Source organism: Pelodiscus sinensis, chromosome 8 (genome assembly GCF_049634645.1).
Source record: "Pelodiscus sinensis isolate JC-2024 chromosome 8, ASM4963464v1, whole genome shotgun sequence".
NCBI classification, from domain to species: domain Eukaryota; kingdom Metazoa; phylum Chordata; order Testudines; family Trionychidae; genus Pelodiscus; species Pelodiscus sinensis.
The window spans coordinates 29,575,574-29,596,452 of NC_134718.1; the positions used below are offsets into that span (position 1 = coordinate 29,575,574).

The window sequence follows — 20,879 nt, forward strand, 5'->3', positions numbered from 1 at the left end:
TTCCATAATGGGGAGACAGACCCTTGCTGACTCTGATTGAGCTAGCCCCTAAAAATAAAGTGTAGATACTGTGGCAAACATGGCGGGGGGGGGGGGGGGGGTTAGCCACTCTAAGCACTTACCCTTCAAGGTGCTATATGCATACTAGCACCTTCTGCTCTCATGCCACCACAGCTACACTCATGTGAGTTGAACCTCCAGATCAAAGTGTAGAACTTTCCCATAGGCTATGTCTAGACTGTAAGCCTCTTTCGAAAGAGGCTTTTTCGAAAGATACTTTCGAAAAAGCCTCTTTCGAAAGAGAGAGTCTAGACTGCACGTGGAACTTTCGAAAAAGCAAGCCGCTTTTTCGAAAGAAAGCAGCAAGTGAGTCTGGATGCTCTCTTTCTAAAAAGCCCTGTTTGCTTTCAAGAACGCCTTTTTTCGAAAGAGCACTTTCGAAAAAAGGTGTTCTTCCTCGTGGAATTAGGTTTACCGCCGTCGAAAGAAAAGCCGCGTTCTTTCGATTTAATTTCGAAAGAACGCAACTGCAGTCTAGACGCAGGTGAAGTTTTTTCAGAAAAAGGCTACTTTTTTCGAAAAAACCCCTGAGTCTGGACACAGACAGAGTGTACAAAACAACACCTCTCTTTTGTCTCTGTTTTAGGGCAGTAAAGGAGATCCTGGAACTTCAGGACCAATGGGGACAGCAGGGCTTCCTGTAAGTACTGGGATCTCTACATTGTCTACTATCCATGAAGCTTTCACCTTCCAGCACTAGCACATGCTGCTGTAACAGGATAAAATGTTCTCTCTCTGCCATATTAACACCACTGTGAAGCTGAGGAATTTGTAAAAATGATGCTAAATTGAAACCCCGATTTTAATTTTCAAAGCAAAAGACTTTTCTCACAGTTTCAATGCCCTCTTAGTGATATTATTTAATTCAACTTAAAATTAAATATTTTAGAATAAATAATAGAAAAATAATTAGTCTATCCACCAAAAAATAAGTGAAGAGAATAAAATATGTAGACCCTGAAATTACTGGGATAAAAAGTAAACCATGCTAATTATTCACACATTATAGTAAGATGCAGTTATTGAACAAATCCATTCCGAGTGATTACTTTTCTGAACTAAATACCTGCCTTCCAAATGCTGACAAGGCAGAATTGAGGCCCAGTTTTATAACCATAATCACACAAGCAGACCTTCAATGGGACTGCTTCTATGAGCAAGGTTTTATTCACATATATAATGGGTGTAGGAGTGGAGCTGTAGCTTTAGAATAGATAATCCCAAACTATCTTTATTTTAAAGTAGAAATGAAGAGGCTAGTTTATTTGCTGAGTTTTTGTCTGAAGAATTGTTTTGACTGAGTAAATAAAGGGACCTGTTTTGCTGACATTGATTTAAAATAGTTTATATATATAGTTCTTCTTACTGATGTATTTTAGGGTTTACAAGGCCCACCTGGTGACAAAGGAAACCGGGTAAGTCATGAACCAAGCTTCCTGTATTTGATTACTAATGTCTTTATGTAGAGGTGGAATGATTAATTACTGAAGTACCTGAAAAAACTCAGGTAAATTCCTACCTGATAAGCCCTTATAAAGCAATTTATAGATGTATAATTTACGATGCCATGGCTGTAGTTTTTACAATGCACCATAACCAAAGACATCATCATTCAAACACTAAAGCATGCCAGTCGTATTTTCAGAAGTGCTCAGTGGTGCTTTCTTCCTGTTCTCACTAAATAAGGCCAATAATAAGTGCTTTTGAAAATCCTACTTTAACATGCTGAATGAGGGATGCAAACTAGACAATTCCCCCTAATGTTAATAATGGTGGTATAGCTAAATCTTGTCACATGCTACTCAAATTCCCTTTAAATGCTGAAAAAGAATGTCAGCCACTTTACTGCAGCAAACTGGTTCCAAAGTTTTCCAGAATTACATCTTTTTTTCAACCAAACAAAAATTGGAAAAAGATTAATTAAATACGACTATATTAAAGAGCCTTATCATGCAGTCGTAGACTCCTTATTCAGGCGTTAACATGCATTGATATAAGAACTGCAGAGCCAGCAACAGATTATGCTAACTGCTGACAATTTTTTTTACATCTTTTACTTGTGTTATAAAGAAATAAACTGTACCAAACTGTATATATTTATAAAAAAAATTATATTAGGCATATTAGTGATCTAAATCCTTTGATAACAACAATAAAGAGATAAGTAGTTGAGAATAGTTTATACACTTCGTATATCTAAATTCTCATTATAAGGCTCTGATAGCATATGCAAGCATTTTGGAAAGAGATTAAATTTGTGATAGAAAAAGTGCCAAAGCAGTAAGTGTATGAGATGGATATATTTGCTGATTACATTTGGCAAGTCCTGTCTCTCCTTCCTTATCATCTGGAGTTCTCCTCTGATTCTATGTTAAACAGATTAACAAACTTGAAAAAGTGCCCTGCTCAGCAGGTTGTTAAACAAGGAAAGACTATTCTTTCTTTCTTTCTTTCTTTCTTTCTTTTTTTAATTCATGGGAACTCCAAGGTGCTGCTATATTTTAATCATTCCACTTCTGGTTTTGCTCTTTAACCTACATTTAATTTTATTAAGGTTTTTTTCTGAATAAGATATAAGTTTAACAGGATCTTTAGACTTTTTCAGTTGGCTTTAAATCTGGAAATCGTATTTAGAAGATGGGACTTTTGTTGGCCGCAATAAGAATCAGTTTGGGCTAACGTGGCTTCATTATTCTCCCTCAAATAAAAAATAACTAAAGAGTGGGACAAACAGCAACTTTCACAGATGAGAGGGGAGTGTCACAGTCCCCTTGAAAGGAATATTTGGCTAAAATGCAACAAATGCTTTAAACAAAAATGTTTGAGAAAATTAAGTTTGTGAATGGGCATATAATGTAACTTTTCAGGTCTGATCCAGCAAATACATATTTATTTGTTACTAACAATTTAATTAAGGGCTCCTCCTCAGCCCACAGTCCATCTAACAAATTATTAAGTGGGTAGGATGACCAGATGTCCCAATTTTATAGAGATAGTCCTGATATTTGGGGCTTTCCCTTGTACAGGCACCTACCTCCATTCTTATTTTTCACACTACTGTCCGGTCAGTCTATAAGTGGGCCACTTATTAGAGCAACTCTAAGGAGTTAATGTTATTTAAAAAATTTAAGCATCCTATGGCAAACTGCTTTGTCCGATATCCCGTTTTAATTGACATTGCTACAGATATCTCACAAGCTCCATTTCACAGAAATCTGGAGGGTTCTATGTGCTCAAATTCATTGTCAGGCAACCAAATAGTGTCTCTTTTTGGCCAAATTGTTTAGCCACCAGGAGTTTGTTCTCCTTTCCCATAGCCTAGGGTTGATCATTGTCTATGGGACTTTCATGTCCATTTATGGAAGATATGTCACAGTAATCACATGACATGGACTTCTTCAAGCATGATTTTATTTTGATCCTCTGAGATTGACTCTCTCTGACAGGAGATCTGGAACAGAAAGCTTTAGAACATAAGAACAGCCATACTGGATTGGATCAAAGGTCCATCTAGTCCAGTATCCTGTCTTCTGACAGTGGCCAATGCCAGGTGCCCCAGAGGGAATGAACAGAACAGGTAATCATCAAGTGATCCCTTCCCTGTTGTCCATTCCCAGCTTCTGACAGAGACTAGAGACACCATTCCTGCCCATCCTGACTAACAGTCATTGACAGACCTCTCCTCCGTGAATTTATCTAGGTCTTTTTTGAATCCTATTAAAGTCTTGGCCTTTACAACATCCTCTGGCAAGGAGTTCCACAGGTTGCCTCTGTGTTATGTGAAGAAATACTTCCTTTTATTTCTTTTTAAAATGCTACCTATTAATTTCATTTGGTGACCCCTAGTACTTGTGTAATGGGAACAAATAAATAACTTTTCTTTATTTACTTTCTCCATACCAACCATGATTTTAAAGACCTCTGTCTTATCCCCCTTAGTCTTCTCTTTTCTAAGATGAAAAGTCCCAGTCTAATTAGTCTCTCCTCATATGGCAGTTATTCCAAACCCCTAATCATTTTTGTTGCCTTTTTCATGCCAAGCTATCTTTTTTGAGATGAGGTGTCCTCATCTGCACATAGTATTCAAGATGTGGGCGTATCATGGATTTGAATAGATGCAATAAGATATTATCTGTCTTATTCTCTATCCCTTTTTTAAATGACTCCTAACATTCTGTTTGCTTTTTAAAATGCTGCTGCACATTGAGTGGGTGTTTTCAGAGAACTAGCCACAGTGACTCCACGATCTCTCTCTTGAGTGGTAACAGCTAATTTAATCACATTAATTTTATAAATATATTAGGGATTATGTTTTCCAATATGCATCACTTTGCATTTCTCAGCATTAAAATTCATCTGCCATTTTGTTGCCCCATCACCTAGGTTTTTGAGATCCTTTAACAAGGGAATGCAAACACCTGCCTTATGCTTGATAACTAACTTATTTTCTAGCAAGAAAATATGCTATTTAAAAATGGTTTTAATAGTAGATACTAGTAACAGAGATGGACTGTTAATAAGATTTACACACACACATTGTGATTAACACAATGAAAGTAGGTCTTGAAGTGCCCACCCCTTTCCCTGCAGTAATTTGGCAAAAATCCTCTTCACAGGCCTCCCAGTTGCAAAAGACAGCTGTGCCTTTTTATGCTATGGATCTTTTCTGTTGAGCAGAGCCCTTTGTTCTTATGTCACTGTAGGATGTGTAATAATAGCCTTCAAGATCCAGTGCAGTCATGAAAGTAGCGTGCGATATAACAACTGAAATGTTGCTGGAACATGACAGCCGTGTGAATAACCCAACTGAAAAAGTATGAATGCTGAATTTGTGCATTAAAGCTGAACTCTTCACATTTTATAACATCTGGTTTTTTCTTCTCCTGTCTGTGTGTACGTGTGTATTCCTTGCTTCTACAGGTCCACCTTTGTCCCCTTTATCCCTTCCTCCTCTTCTGCCTTTTTTCCTGGGTCCTTCCTCCTCCCTCCACTACAACCCATTCCACGTTTTCTCCTGGATTATCCTCTTTGTTCCAGTGTTTGATCCCGGGTGATTTCTCCTCATTACTTCTCCTATCCCATCCATTTCTTTTGTCAGCTTTTAGCTCAGTTGGTCTAAAACCTTTTATTTTCCTTTTTAAATATATATATATATTTATACCTGTGCTGCCTGATTTTATTGCACCTTCTAATCATTACCATCTAAACACTAAATAAAATTCCCTCTTCAGCCATCCCAACTCTATCGTATCCTCAGCAGCTTTAAAAAGTTCCTCATATCTGCAGCTGTTCCATTTAAAAATATAAAAGATATATATTTTCTTATAAATATCAAGGATTATCCTAATGTTGACCTGCACTTAGAATTTCCATTTAATTCAGAGTGAGTTGAGAGTGAAATTTCCCCTGTGCAGAGGATCAGCAGGAGATCTGTTCACTATTTTAAGATCCACTTAGCCCTTTTTCATCACAGGCTTTGTACTGGATTTCTGCATAAGGGTGAGTTTCAGTCTCTGGATTTGATTCTTTTGTCACTTGCTCCAATCTAAATCAGGAGTGAGTAACACTAGTATAAAACTGATTTAAGTCAGAGAAAACTCAGATCTTCTCTGCACAAAACACTGGCAGTATCAGGCTAATTCATTTGCTAGAATTAAACCTGTGGCAGATACAATACCTATCTTAGTCGAGAAAGAGAGACATCATATCTTTTAAAAGTGCAACGCTTAAACAAAGTAATGGAAAATGCATACATAAAACATACAGAATTTTAAAAATCATTTGAGAGAATGCATTTAAAATAATTTGTTATATTATTATAAACAAAAATTCTTTTGGGGGAAGGATAAGGAGAAGTGAAAAGGAAAAGAGATGTAAAATTAATGAATTGGTAATCAGGTCCAAGTCTGTGACAGCAACATAACAGGTAATCCAGACTTGCAATCAAGCAGCCAGTCTTTTGTTCCTTTGTCAGTGAAGCTCATAAGACTCAAAGAAGTGACACTCTTGCCCTCCTAAGCAATGCTGAGGACCACTCGGTTCAAACTTCTCCTCCCAGCCAGTCTGTAGAGTGGCACTGGTAGGTGTCATTCTCCTGGCAGTAGAACACGTGCCCAGTGAAATCCCATCTACAAAGTTCAGGGGGCTGCCCATTCATTTAATGTAACGATGGGAGACAGAATCCTTATCAGGGTGGGATTTCAACAATTAGTAAAGTGCAATACATGTAAATAAAATATACCAATAAATCCATAAAAAGCTTTCCTGTAAGAGCAACTTAACTGAAGGAATCTCCTTTTTAAAAATATTTTTCTAGTCGTGTTTATTTCTTTTTTAACTATCTCTGACATTTATTTGAAATGGATGATCCTAAAGCTTTTGTGTATTTTTTTTCTTGGACTAAACTATTATTTACAGGGGGAGAGGGGCAAGAAAGGCTCTAGAGGGCCTAAAGGGGATAAGGGAGACCAAGGAGCGCCTGGATTAGATGCACCCTGTCCATTGGTATGTTCTGTTTTATAAAATGTTTTATTTTAAGATTTGCCAATGAGGAAGAAAGAAGGAAAACAAAGGAAATGACTGCTATAAAAATCGCATTGCTTAATAAAGGGCCTGTGCTGCTCCCACTGGAGTCTATGGCACAGCTGTTGTCTTCAGTGTGATGCAGAAACAAAGAGCAATTGGGCTATAGAGTAACTTTAGTTCTGGCCCTTTCTTTTCCAGAGCTCAAAAAGGAATGAGCGAAATGAGAGGAGAGGGTGAACAAAGGAGTTTTACTATGAAAGTAGAGCTCTGGAACTCTCCCACTTATGGATTGTTCTTTGGCAATGTTTAATACCATCGTATTTATGCAGTAATAATATCTAAAATGCCTTCTTTTTGCCTCTGAATGATGTCCGACTGATATGTTTATAACGGAGTCTCTACTTGATAATGACACAGGGCACTCAGGTTTGGATACCCAGTGGGAAAACAAATTGGTGTGAAATCTAATAGGAGAGTTAGAAAATGATCAAAAAGGCTATGACGTTATCTCACTTCATTGGAAGCCTCTACATTTAAAAAGTAGCAACATTTAGCCAAATGGAAAACATAATGCTATAGGGATTGAATATGTATAATACACAAGGAAGCTCTATATGTCTAAAATATTATCATTATTCTTTTTAGTTCATCCCCAGGTCTATTATTTGATCAAGCTGAAGAGTCACTTGCATACTACAATGATAAGTGCAGTGTATGTGCCCAGATAGGGCCTACAGAGAAGTTATTCTCTTTTGTTTCAAAGTGAGGACAGCAACCGAAGACAATTTCTAAAAAGCAGAGATCTTCTTCCCACTCCCCTTCTTCACCAGTAGAATCCTCCCAGATTTACCAAAATTAGAAAATCACCTTCTGATTCACAGAATATAGGGCCAACAAGACAACCTTTCCTACCAATTATGCACTAGAGATTCAAACGCTGATTATTTCATGTACTGGGTATGTAACTTGAGTGCTCTTTGATTATACCAGTGTGGGACTGGGCCTCTCCTCCCATCACATGGAGGGGATGGCATTGACTGGAATAATTATAGTGGTTGATTTCATGAACAGGGACTCCGAGGTTTTAAAGGCGAGAAGGGTGAGCCGGGGTTACCTGGGCTGGACGGGCTGGATGCCCCTTGCCCATTGGTATGGTGTTACCTTCCCTTTCCTGCATGCTTCTGTTTGCTTTTTATTCTTGATTTTTATTTTCTGATACCCCCAAATAGTGGCATGAACTGTAATCCTACAGCAATGGTGCCATCCTTACCAATCTCCATCCTGCCTCCCCTCACACAACTTGCTTCACAATATGACCCATAACATCCTTTGCAGTGAATCACGGTTGCTACTGCCATACGTTTGTGGTACAGGGACAAATGAAGCAGTAGTCTGGATGTTCTACTACATTACAAAGCTTTGTTCATAACTACTTCTTCTCTTCCTTTAAGTTTTCCTTCAGAATCCCTGCTGAACCAGTGTTTCAAAAGCTGACCCTCAGAGGAAATGCTTACATTTCCCACTAATTCTGCTAGCCAAGTGTAAATACTTAAAAGTAAAGTCTGACACTCTTCCAATCCCCTTATGCATCTTACACATTTTTAAAAAAATCCCCACCAGAATGCAAATATAACTTTCAAACAATCCCTGAGAAATGTACTGGTACAGTATTTCGAATCATCAACTTTCCAACAATTCATGTCTAATGGCAAGAGTGTCCTAAAAAGACAAGCACTCCACCCTTATGTCATGCTTTAACTAAAAGACCTCATCCAAGTCATTTTTCAGTTGCTCATGAGCTCCATAAACATATAGAGGGAATTTATGGATTTTATAGCGCATAAAGAATGTAAACAAATTTGGCTGTAATGGAAGAATCTTTCAGAATTGAGGGATCTTCATGGAAAGCCCCGTGCCAATAGCTTCTTCTGTCTTGTGATAAGGCAGTGCCTGCTCAAATTCCTCTTCTGGCCTCAGCTCTGGCACCCAGACCAATGTTTTTCCTTTCTGTTTTTCTTTAGCATCTCAGAGAAACTTACACTTGACTCCAAGACTGCCTAGTAAATTACTTGACCTCCTTCTTACTTGGTTATTAAAAGGATATTTTAATGCCCCTTCCTAAATACTGTACTGTATTTCCTAACCCAAATATGACAAAGTTGCTCTCACCATCACACTAAAAAGCATCATATTATTCATTTACTCAAAGACTCTCAGTTCAAATGCAGTATCTGTTTCTTTGGGTCTGTCTGCATTGAAACTGGCAGCTGTGGTTCTCAGCAAGGGTAATAAGCTTATGAGAGCATGGATTGAGATAGCATGTTGAAAATAGCAGTGTGGACACTCAGGAGCCAGCTCAGGCTAGCCACCTAAGTCTAAGCCACCTGGGTTTGAATATGGGTGGCTAGCCCAAGCTACTGCCTGGGCCATAATGTCCACAATACTATTTTTATCCTGCTATCTCAAGGGTGGGCAATAGGATAGCAGTGGTTTGCTAGGGTTAGCCTCTGGAGGGCCACTGCTGCTCTGCAGATATGGGAGCTTGCAGTTCCCATTGGCTGCAGATCGCCGTTTCCTGCCAATGGAAGCTCCGGGAAGTGGAAAGATGGGGACACCACTTCTTGAAGCTCCAACTGGCGGGGAACTATGATCAATGGCCAACGGGAGCTGCACGCACTTGTATCTGTGGAGGTGCATGCAAACACAGCAGTGGCAACCCGCCAGGGGCTAACCCTGGCAAATCAGATCCGGCCTGAGGGCCATTATTTGTCCACGGCTGTGCTAGCTTATGCAGAACTACTGAAAGCTTGAAAGGTCAAAAGTTTACTAAAGTGGATTCAAACGTATGATCATCCTAGTTTCTGTTGTACAAGCCCAACTGTGATGCTGGGTGTGGATTTGAGCTGTTAATCTCTGTTGCCTTGGCTTTACTGGTGTTACTTGGCGCTCGTTAGGCCAAAGCTAGCTCCACTACACAGGCTTCCGTCACACCTTTGATTGCAGGAGGTAGAAATACCCTTAGAATGTGTCAAGTCCTACTCTGTTACAAATACACACCCACATTTCCAAGAGGTCTGATCACAACCGACTCATGTGACTTCTTTGGGCCCTAGACAAACCAATGGAAAATTAGGGCAATAAAAGGAACTTTAGTGAGAAACAGTTGCTGCATCTGAACTGAGTTTTTCCTGAGTAAATAAATACAGTGGTTGGCATTAAGAGCTTTACAATTTTGCTTGCAAGTAGCTAACATTACTATCATTCCCAGCATTCCCTGCATTTTACACTTCAATTTTCTTTGGATAATGAATAATTGAATACATCTGTAATAACAGCTAAAAGGCCAAACTATAAAGATTTTAATGGCATTTTCTATCTGGCAATACTGGGTAAATAAACAAATAAACAAAGGCAAATTTACAAATATGCAATAACATATGATCCCAGAAGCTAAAAATGCAAAAAGAACTGTACAGTCAGCTGCAAGTCACCTCTGTACTGAACATTCCTAAATTGTACAAAGCGTTCAAGTCTGAGAGTATCTCTAAACACAAGGATTCTTCCACTATCTTTGGAAGACTAGTCTGTCTTCCCTGGCACTAATCCTTCCAACTGAAAATTGTGCTGCAGGGCAGCAGCATAATGCATGTCTATTTCATGACCATTTTTGTTATGGAGACACACCAGAAAATCTGGTGAAATGAAAGTGACACAATAGACAGTATTTTGGCATCAAAAGTAGTTTGAGACATTGCATGTGCATGTTTGTTGACCCAAAATTGTTAACATTTACCTCTGCCTGGCATTCTGCTGACACAACTTATTTCAATGCAGGATCTGTACAAATGCATGGAGTCTGTGACCTAATGCAAATCTGAAATATGGGAATCTAATTACTTGTTATTAATAAGCATGTCCCATTTCCCTCCCTCTGCAAACTAGCCTGCAACAAACACTTCCTTGTGACTCTGTTCTTCCTTCGATCCCTAAACCATAACTCTCCAGCTTCCTGTTCCTCTACACACCTAACTTTCCATTTCCTCCTGCAATGCATTACACAATTCATTCACCTCACCACCAGCGTACCAATGGGAACACCACTTCTTCCCTACTAAAGGATCCAAAATCATTTATTGTCACAGTTCTGCAGTCTGTGGGAAAGAGCATTGCTGGGAGGCTGCTTTAAGAGAAAAGAACTATGTAATGTCACCCAGTGATATTTTTTTCCATCAAACTCGCTCATCAGTGTACTTCAGTTAACTAGTTTCTCTCTCGTTATAACACTATGCATTTTCTTCTCTTTGGTTTTTCTTTTGTTTTTTAACGTGAGATGTTAAGCTGTGGAGATGTCTCCTGCAAAAGTTAAGGAGCTAAGAATAAACTAATTTGATTGAAGAAAATGGGTTCAAATCATCCTTTGTATAATTTCACTGACTGTGGTAGAGTTACCTCAGAGGTGTATCTGACCCAATAGCTTGAATGAGAAGAGCAGTTGTAGGCATCGTCTAGAAGGATTTGATTGAACTTTCTCACTATCAATAGCTTTGAACTTGTTAGGTTAGGTTTTTCACCTGTTTATTATTTCAATCCCAGTAGTTCCTCCCCACCATCTTCAATTATCTGTCTCACAAGGCTGGTTAGTGCTGATCTGAGTAGAATTAAATTCTAACATTTCACAAAAACTCACCTTCCAGTTGCCAATGTAATGGTCACACTGTTGGTTTCCTTTTAACCTGCAAATTTTTACAGGATACAAAACTTTTTTGAATAAAAACATTCTAAACTTATATAGGGATTTTTGATCCTGCAGTCCTTTAGGCCTTGTCAACACTTACTAGGAGATTGGCAATGTGGGGATTGATCTCTCAAGGATCGATTTAGCGGGTCTTTTTTAGAAAACCCACTAAATTGACTTTTGATCATGCTCCTGTTGACTCTGGTACTCCATCGGATCAGGAAGAGTAAGGGAAGTCGATGGGAGAGTTTCTGCAGTCAACCCCCCACAGTGGAGATGATGTGGTAACTCGATCTAAGATACTTTAACTCCAGCTAAGGAGTTTCATACCTTAGTTCAATGTTGCCCCTTAGTGTAAACCTGCCCTTAGTTCAGGATCCCACTGGAATTCTGCAACAAGAAAGGCTTGAAGGTTTGGGTCCTGTGAGAACACAGACCTAATCCCATCCATTTTGTTGAGACAAAAGGCCTATTTACCCAGCAATTCAGGATGGCACAAAGGGATCGTAAAGCTGAAGATTCCTTCACTGTATAGGAAGCAGACTGCTCCAGCCACACTCTTCTTGCCCAGACATGTTCCTACACTGGGAAGTGGAGGAACAGAGATGAGGATTTAATATGTTCTCAGAGCCTCCATCTGGATTACATTGATTCTAAACTTCATCACTACACTAAGGGCTCATCCAGCAGCACCCAGGGAAAAAACAAAACTTTGCATCCATCCTTGTTTCAAACCAGCACTGAGACAAGGCCTCAGATCACCCTTCACTCCCCACAAAAAGCACAGGACAAATATTTTTTAAATGGGCCTATGGAGCAAATATTAACATCTATCCTGTTGCTGTGGTTAAAAAAAACAGTTATATTATGGTGGTGCCCAAATATCTCATCACACTATGCCCAAGCACTGATAAAAAGGCAGTCCTCGCTGTGAACATCTCGCAATCAGGACTCCTTAAAACTGTTTACAATGCCAAATCATATCCCAAACTGGTGTTCTAACATATTTGTGATTGCTACACCTTTTTTATTTTGTGTTCTATATGCTGCATAGGATTTGCCATAGTGCTCCTATTGGGATCTCATTTCTTGCTTAGGTTTGCCAGGTGTCCGGTGTTGACCCGGACAGTCTGGTATTGTTGCCTCCTGTCTAGTAAAAATATTCAGAAAAATACCAGATACCTAAAATGTCTGGTATTTTCTGATTTTTTTCCCTTCCAGGAGGCGAAAATACCGGACACCTGGCAACCCTACAGACACACTCAGCAACTTGGCCCAGCCCCTGGATCCACTCCTAGGTCCCCCGCACTCCTCTGCTTACCTGGTTCCGCAGGGGAGCTGTCTTGTGGCTGGAGCAGAAAAACAAGATGCCACTGGCAAAAAAGCCTCTTTCTCCTCCCCCCCCCCAACAGAATTTTTTTCCTGGGCTACGTCTACACTGGCCCCTTTTCCGGAAGGGGCATGTAAATTTCACCAGTCGTCGTAGGGAAATCCGCGGGGGATTTAAATATCCCCCGCGGCATTTAAATAAAAATGTCCGCCGCTTTTTTCCGGCTTTTAAAAAAGCCAGAAAAGAGCGTCTACACTGGCCCCGATCCTCTGGAAAAAGTGCCCTTTGAAGTAGGAATAAGACCCTCCGGAGTGTAGACGCTCTTTTCCAGCTTTTTTAAAAGCCGGAAAAAAGCGGCGGACATTTTTATTTAAATGCCGCGGGGGATATTTAAATCCCCCGCGGATTTCCCTATGACGACTGGTGAAATTTACATGCCCCTTCCGGAAAAGGGGCCAGTGTAGACGAGCCCCTGGTGTTTTTTTGGGGGGGCAGTGTGTTCAGTATTTTTGGTTAAACCATCTGGCAACCCTACTTGCCACTGAAGAATATGTAAAAAAGAATTAAAGTAAATCTCATGCAATGCAGAGATTTCTGATGTCTCAGCAAATCTGACACAAGGAATTTCTTGACATTTAGAAATAAAGACCGTACAACCATGACATAAGAAAATGTAACTTCCATAATTTTGACAAGACAAAGTCCCTCACTCAATACTAACGCCAGCCCAGATAAATGAAATGAATATATTTTCTAGCCATTCCTACAAGTCCGAATGCTAGTGTAGTGTTTGGGATCCACTTTGTTGTATGTTGTCAGGAATAGCACATCATCTCTGAATTATGACATGGAGTCATAAATGACAATACAATCAGCCAGTTCATGTCTCACACTCCAACATCCTGATACATTTTACTTCTGAATAGGAACATTTATGTTTCCCTCTTCAGGAAAGCAGGGCCAAACACATTTTTCAGAGCAGAACTAGAGCATAATACCCATCAGCAGGAAGCCTCTGTGTGCACAACACAGAGACAAATTTCCCTCGAGTCTCTGGTTTCAGATTGAACCCTGACCATATCTTTCATCCAGAAAAATGGGTCACACAAAACAGAGGGACGGAAATTATATATATTAAGACATTCATCCCAGCCCTACTCTGATTTTAAATGTTTGTTGCAGCCATACTAGTTAACCCTTTCCTTCCTTCCACGTGGCCGTTTCCTGTATCCTTAACTGTCTGTTTCTTTCTGGGTTGTAGGGGGAAGATGGCTTACCAGTTCAAGGCTGCTGGAATAAGGTAAAAGAATGCTGGAACTTCTATGACTGTGATGAATTAAAGATGCTGATGCATTTTGCAGATGCTTCTCTGTGAGTTTTAACAATGACAAAGGTGTGTAAAGCACGCAGTGTATTTTCAGCGCCAGGGCTCCTGACAAGCAAGGACCAAAACTGTCCATGTGATTTATCCAATGCTACACAAATAAAAAGAGTTAAAAATGATGGAATTGTATTAGTAGCTCTGGATATTCCAGGCTTGAAAATATCTCATAAATTGCACAGAATCAGAACTCAATAGATGTGTTATATCCTTATGTATCAATATATTATTAGTAAATCATACATTTTATCCATCAATCTCAAAGGACTTCACAAAGATGGGTAAGCACTGTTATCCCCATTGTGGAGAAACTGAAACTGAGGCACATAAGAAACCAAAAATGTCAAAGTGGAGTGCTTACTCTTCAGCACCTGAATCAGTTTTTAGGCACCAAATAGAAGTAATTGATCTGATTTTCAGAGGTTCAAAACACTGCAGATCTGATAGACTTAAACTGAGTTAATCTGGCATTAACTGGTATGAATGAGATAAGATTAAGGAAGGTGTGGGCAATAATTTTAGAGTGGGGGGTAGCCCACTTAAGAAATTTTTTAATTGGCCCTGGGCTGTCCGGAAGGGGCGGGGCCAGGACACTTTCGTGCTTCCCCGCCCACAGTTGCTGATTGGCCTGAGGGTGGGGGAGCACGTGAAGTCTTTGTCTATGCCCCCCCAAAAAGAAACACTAGCTGTTCAGAAAAGCTGATGGTTCCCTCTAGGCACCCACACTCTGGCGGCAGGAGGAGACTTTGCGCTCTCACCCCCAGACCTCAGGTCAATCAGGACCTGGGGGCGGAGGAAGCGTGGTAAGTCTCTTGCTCCCTGCTCCTACCCTGCAAGGAGCATGTGGCCATTAGAGTCAACTCTGGCAGTTTACTCTAAGCATCATATGCCCCTGGCAGGGGGAGACTTTGCACGCTCCCCCATCCTTAGGCCCTGATTAGCCTGCAGGCGGGGAGGTGGCAGGGCATCCACGGGCTGGAGCAATCCGTGTGATGGGCCGCATCTGGCCCACGGAGGCCCTTTTGCCCACACCTGGATTAAGGGCTGCCTTTGAAACAGAAATAGCTCATGTGTGTGTGGGCTTTTGTTTCTATGTTGATTCCAATCTGACCAAGCCAACACATTAAGTTAACAAAAGACAAGATAAGTAAACTAAAGCTCCAAATATCCTTCTGACTCTGTGTGGATTGTAATTAGCATGTTTTACAATTTAGGATGTTTTTAAAGCTCTGAAGGGAACATTACAACTGGGATTTTCAGAGAGACTAAAGGAGTCGGGCATAAAACTCCCATTGACTTTCAGCAGGAATTGGTTACCTAACTCCTTTAGTTCCCTTTGGCAATCCCAATCTAAAGATAATGCAAGTTTTAGTGCTGTGGTCAACTCTAATGCTATTTATAATATTGACCAGGATTCAGTGTTTCAGGTTTTAGTCATGGCTGTATAAAGTGTAACATGATCCAGTGGCTGGACGTTGAAATTAGACACATTCAGACTGAAAAAAAGCACCCTTTTTAGCTTATTTAGGCCTTAACCTCTTTGTGCCTCAGGGTGTTCATCTTCCAGGAGGATGTATTATCCACCTCACAGAGCACTGTGAAGATAGAGTAATTGTTTGTAAAGTGCTATGAGATCTCTGGGTGAAGGATGTTGTACTATGACAAATCCTGGCCCAACTGTATTCAGGAAGGAGAGCAGTCAGGAATCCTGTCGTCTGCCTGAGCTTTGCAGTCATGACAGTTTGTACTAATTCTGAAAGGACACATTACCTGAGGCAAGTCAGAGCCCTTACAAGGCTGCCAAACCTACCATCCCAGAGGTACTCAGAAACTGAAATGGAAATATCAGATGGAAATATAGGAGCCCATTGGCCTGAAGGTTGCAATCAATGATATATGCACAGACATGCACTTACACAAACCTTATAACAACATGTACAGCAGAGAAACCTGTTCAAGTCCCTTCTTTTCTCTTCATTCTGTGCAGTTCAACTGCTTAGGAGTTTGGCCATTTTAGGCCTATGAATCCATCAGGACCTCTCTTCAGGTTCTGGCTCATTATTTAGTATTACCTATTACTTGCATTAGTGCAGAAAGCAGCTTCACAAGCAGCTATTTCAGTAGATATGGTGGGGCTGCTACGGGGGTAGAGTCATACAACATTGCACTCCCACCTTCCTACCCAGACAAACAAAAATGATTGTTCCTGAGGTTCTCAGTTTCCTCTGCTGTAGTGTATCCTGGAGCATGCTCACATAACAATGTCTGCCCCAGTTGTGTTTCCTTCCATTACAAAATCCTTCCTGCTGTTTGAATTGTGGAACTAACACAGGTTTGTTTTCTTTTGCAGTGATGGTTCTAACAATGGACTGGCCTGTGTGTGTTTTGTACATAGAATATTTATTTTTATACAAGGTTCTTTTGTGAAATGCCAAGAAGTTATACATTTTCAAATTATCAAAAGCTGCATATATTTTGTACAGAAAATACTAAATTTCTCTTTTGCTGTTTGTCAATCCTTTATATAATTCTGTGTCTTTATTATGCTTATATTGTTGTGGAATACAGCTGTCATATTTGCATGATATTTGTGCACACTTGATAAATATTGGAACTTAATAAATTATTGCATTCAGGTGCCAAAAGGAACTGCCCTATATAGATCTGAAGGTCATTTTTCTTTGCCAAACCAGGAGAATTCAAGAATATTTAGAGTGTTATGGATTTTATTATTAAAATGAAATATGACAATGTTATCTTTTTGTGAATAAATACGGTGTTGCTGTGGAAAGCCTGGGGCAGCCAGCAATACTAATAAAATGAGGGACTTCTATCTTCTATTTATTACATGAATGTAGTGCTTAAGAGCTTTCTTACTTTAATTTGCCATAACCTAGTGCAACCAAACCACCACTAGAGGACACTAATGGTGCTATTTTAACAAATGTACCCATTCATCAGGGAAGATGTTTAAGCAGCAAAACATGTACACACGTACAGAATCTGTCTTAAACTCTTGTAACTAGTTAAGACAGTATGTCTCACATTACCAGTTAGCCACACAAAGAACCAACATTTGCAATTGTGACACCAGGTCAGCAAGCCACTCAAGCACCTATCTAATTTTAAATACCAATAATCCCAGTAAAGCCAATAGGACTACACACATACTTAACATTAACTTGATACTTGAATACTTTGAAGAACAGCAACCTATATTAACATATACATATGAATACACAGTCAGTGTCAATCATAGGATTACATGTACATTTGCAGAAAAAAATAATCATAATTTGCATATGCAGATCTTATATATTCTTCTTCTTTTAGCTACATTAATATCTCAATTCCCACATGCCCACTCAGATAAAACTGTGTTAACAGGTTAAAGAAATATATGTTACAGATGAAGTAAAAGAACACAATGGGTGCTACATTATTGTTGCAACTGGCTTCTATATAGAAAGACCACTTGAAAGAGATTGTTAACTCATTCATCTCAATTTGAGGTAATGTATGCACAAGCCAAACTGTGATTCTAGTAACACAGAAATTTCATTCATGCTTGTGCATTTCATATTGCACACAACAGACAAAATTCAATCATGACATACATGACATGCAATTTCCACTGAAATAAATCCATTATGCCTTGGTTGAATTTTGCTTACGGTGCGTATTATGTATTAGTAAGAAAGGGATAATGGGTAATTCCTAAAACTTGTGCATCTTTTGTAGCCCATGTTTGAAAGGTGAAATGCTAGGAATAAAGATTGCAATCTGGAATTCTCAGGGGATAGAAGGGAAGCTAAGAGTGTCAAGAACTCACAGCAGATATGCACAAAGTGTACTCCATCAACAAAACTAAACAGAAGCACTAAAATCAAGCTGCTTAATGCAATACTGCAGGTCTCTTTGCAATTTTGCTATATATATTCCCTACCCTCTAAGTACCTGTAGTATTGTATGTCTCTGTCTTACATAAAAAGAAGCACATATCTAAGCAGTGTAAGGAGAGTGAACCCCTGGTTTGACAAACTGCAAGTTAAAAATGCCTCAATATACAGTTATGTATCGTATCCAGAGGACTCCCATTTGGTTCACTTAACTAAGACTCCTCCAGCTCCTTTGTTGCCATATGGAATTACAATACAGAACTAACCTGTGTCAAGAGCACTTTGTCTGAAACGGTGTTGCGTGAGAACTAACCACAGTATAAGCAATATTTTTTCATAAAAAACATTGATATGAAAACCAGCTTCCTGTTACAAGGTTGTGGGGCTGTGGAATGTAGCTGGCATAGACAGCTGTTATCCAAACACTAACTGATACTATGCAATTCCAGTTTTATAACTGGATCAGACACAAAAAAGTCAGTCAGAAAAAAAGTCAAAATAAAACTCTGTCTTAGTAACAACGTCTAACTGAAACAAAAGACAGGACTATGCAGCACTTTAAAGATTATTCTGTTTCTTGTATAAGATACTAATCAGGTGGTTCCTTAATTTCTTGGATAGTGTGTAGCAGAGTCTCTCACTGTAGTCAGTACAGTATGATGATCTTAACAGGTTGTTCACTTTCAGTCCTTTGGGTACGATGTCCATCTTTTTGCACTTGGATAGAAAGATGATGTCTGTCTGGATCTGTGCAAGTTTTTTCATATGGTTGACGGATTTCCATTCCAAACGGCTAAATGTAGTGCCTTGCATGTAGAATAGTAATAGAGATGTAACCGTATTAGTCTGATCTTTCTGCATAGTCCTATCTTTTGTTTCAGCAAGACCAGATTAACACGGCTACATCTATTCTAACCTCTAACTGAGTCTCTGTAGGGTTATTACAGTGTGAAAGGGGTATAATGGTACCAAGAAGCAACCAAGATGAACTAGTCTCATCTTTTCTAAAAATGATGGCTGTATTTAAAAAGCAGGCATTGACAAACTCCTAAAAGAATTCACGACTGTCAGCTTTTTGTCCACGTCCGCCCCTTCCTGTTTTTTAAATGTGTTCTTCTTGTTGCATTGCATGGATTTGTCACTGTAAGAATTTGTCTAAAGGAAAACAGAACTTACAACTGAAATATTGTTTTACATGACAACTGAAAGTTAGTGCATGCTCTCAGAGGAATATGCTATTAGTTTGTTATTTCTCAGACTCTTTTCAGCTGATAAATTTATATGGACAGAAGCCATTGACATCGGGGACTTTGAAAGGGACTGAGCTCTTGAAAGCAACTGAATCATAATAGTAAAAAGAGAGAGGCTTGGGGAACACCAGACAAAATGGGCCTGATGGTCCTGTCAATTACTCCTTTATTGTAATGAGGAAACTCCAGTGGCATCAAAGTTGTTGCTGCTTTATGAAAGGAGAGCCAAAGGCCAGTCATAGCTAGAACACACTTCCTTTTAGACAGCAACCTGCAAGTTTACACAGCCAGCAAGTATCAGCTTATGCTGCTTCTCTCCCCACTTCTTCATTCACTTTTACTTTGAACAATTCCATTCAAGCTTTGCTTGCCCTGTTTGCTAAATAATTTCAAAGATCTCACTGGGCTGTGAATTGCTGAGTCTGGATATCAGACCTTACACCTTTCAGGGATTTAACATTCCCTCTGTGATTTCCTAAAAAAGTCACTGCACACTTTAAAAATGTCACAGAAGTTTTTGTGTTACAGTTGGACCCACACCATCTTCAGTGGCAGTGTAAAATGTCAAAGAGATGAGCACATTCAGGTCCTTTGCATTGAAGAGATCTCCCCAAATAATTATCTTCCAGTAACAGCAATTAGTCTCTCCCAAAACATTTTTAAAAATTGTGCTTCCTAGTAATGCCTCTAGCCCTACGCACAGAGCGATTTGGGGTTTCTGGTTGTTGTTTTTTTTGGGGGGGGGTTTCACTTTCACTGATCTGTAGCACCATTAGCCTTCCTCCTTCCCTTCCCACTTGGAAATTAATGTTGTATGATCCTCCGTATCAGAAATTCCTTCTGGTTCAGTCCCCTACTCCCTCGTATAGTTCCGTTTTCCTTCTTCCCCACAATGTTCCCCCTGCAAAACATAAATACCCTTTAAAAGCTTAAGTTCAGGCACAAGCATTTTAAATAAAAAAGCATGTACTTTTCAAGACTGACTGTAGGTCTCTATTTTAAACACTGCTGCAACACAGATGTACCTAGCAGCTCATCTCCACAGCACTTTAGTGAAGGTGCTCTACACTGAAGGGAAAATTCTCCCACCAAAAGTGCTGTCTACACTGGTGCTTACATTGGTATAACTATGTCACTCAGGAGTAGGGATTTTTCACACCCCGAGCAATGTATTTATACCAAAATAATTCCGTAGTGTAGACCAGGCCAGGTTTTGCTCTGAGTACATTTTACCAACTTTAAAAATTAGTTTTATTTTTATCTTTACCTGAAAAATAGCAAATCCAGACATAGGATTTAGTAGACTTTAATTTAAAAGAAAAGTTAGCTTTTAAATACTACATATTTATTTTGAGAGAGTTTGGCACATAACTCACTTAGGTTATTTGAGAAACCATAACACCTTTGAAAATCTGTCCCTGAGAGTATGACAGAGTAATAACAGCAGAGAAGCTACAGAAAAAGTACAAGAAAGTTAGTAGGTAGACATAAATCTGAGACTGTGAGAAGTGAATGTTCTTTTCAAGAGGTGGGGGCAATGATACCTAGGTAGTAGGCAGTTCACAAAGTTAAAAAGGAGAAAGGGGGTGTGTGAATTTGCTCTTTTGGTTACCTTAGAAAAATTGTGGTTCATCAACAAAAAATTAAGAATTCTATTGCGACTTCACATGATAAAGCTATGCTGGTGATGAGGAGAAGA

The 20,879-nt window shown here is 39.4% G+C and overlaps 1 protein-coding gene across 1 annotated transcript in view; it reads left to right on the top strand.

The window, feature by feature from the left end:
* COL13A1 (collagen type XIII alpha 1 chain) overlaps positions 1–16,519 on the top strand; it is a 122,259-nt gene extending 105,740 nt beyond the window's left edge. The window contains exons 36-40 of the mRNA XM_075934944.1: positions 647–700; positions 1,440–1,475; positions 7,657–7,734; positions 13,912–13,950; positions 16,382–16,519. Coding sequence (XP_075791059.1) covers positions 647–700; positions 1,440–1,475; positions 7,657–7,734; positions 13,912–13,950; positions 16,382–16,384 — 210 coding nt within the window. The 3' untranslated portion in view covers positions 16,385–16,519. The remainder of the gene's footprint in view (positions 1–646; positions 701–1,439; positions 1,476–7,656; positions 7,735–13,911; positions 13,951–16,381) is intronic.
* The last annotated feature ends 4,360 nt before the right edge of the window (positions 16,520–20,879 follow it).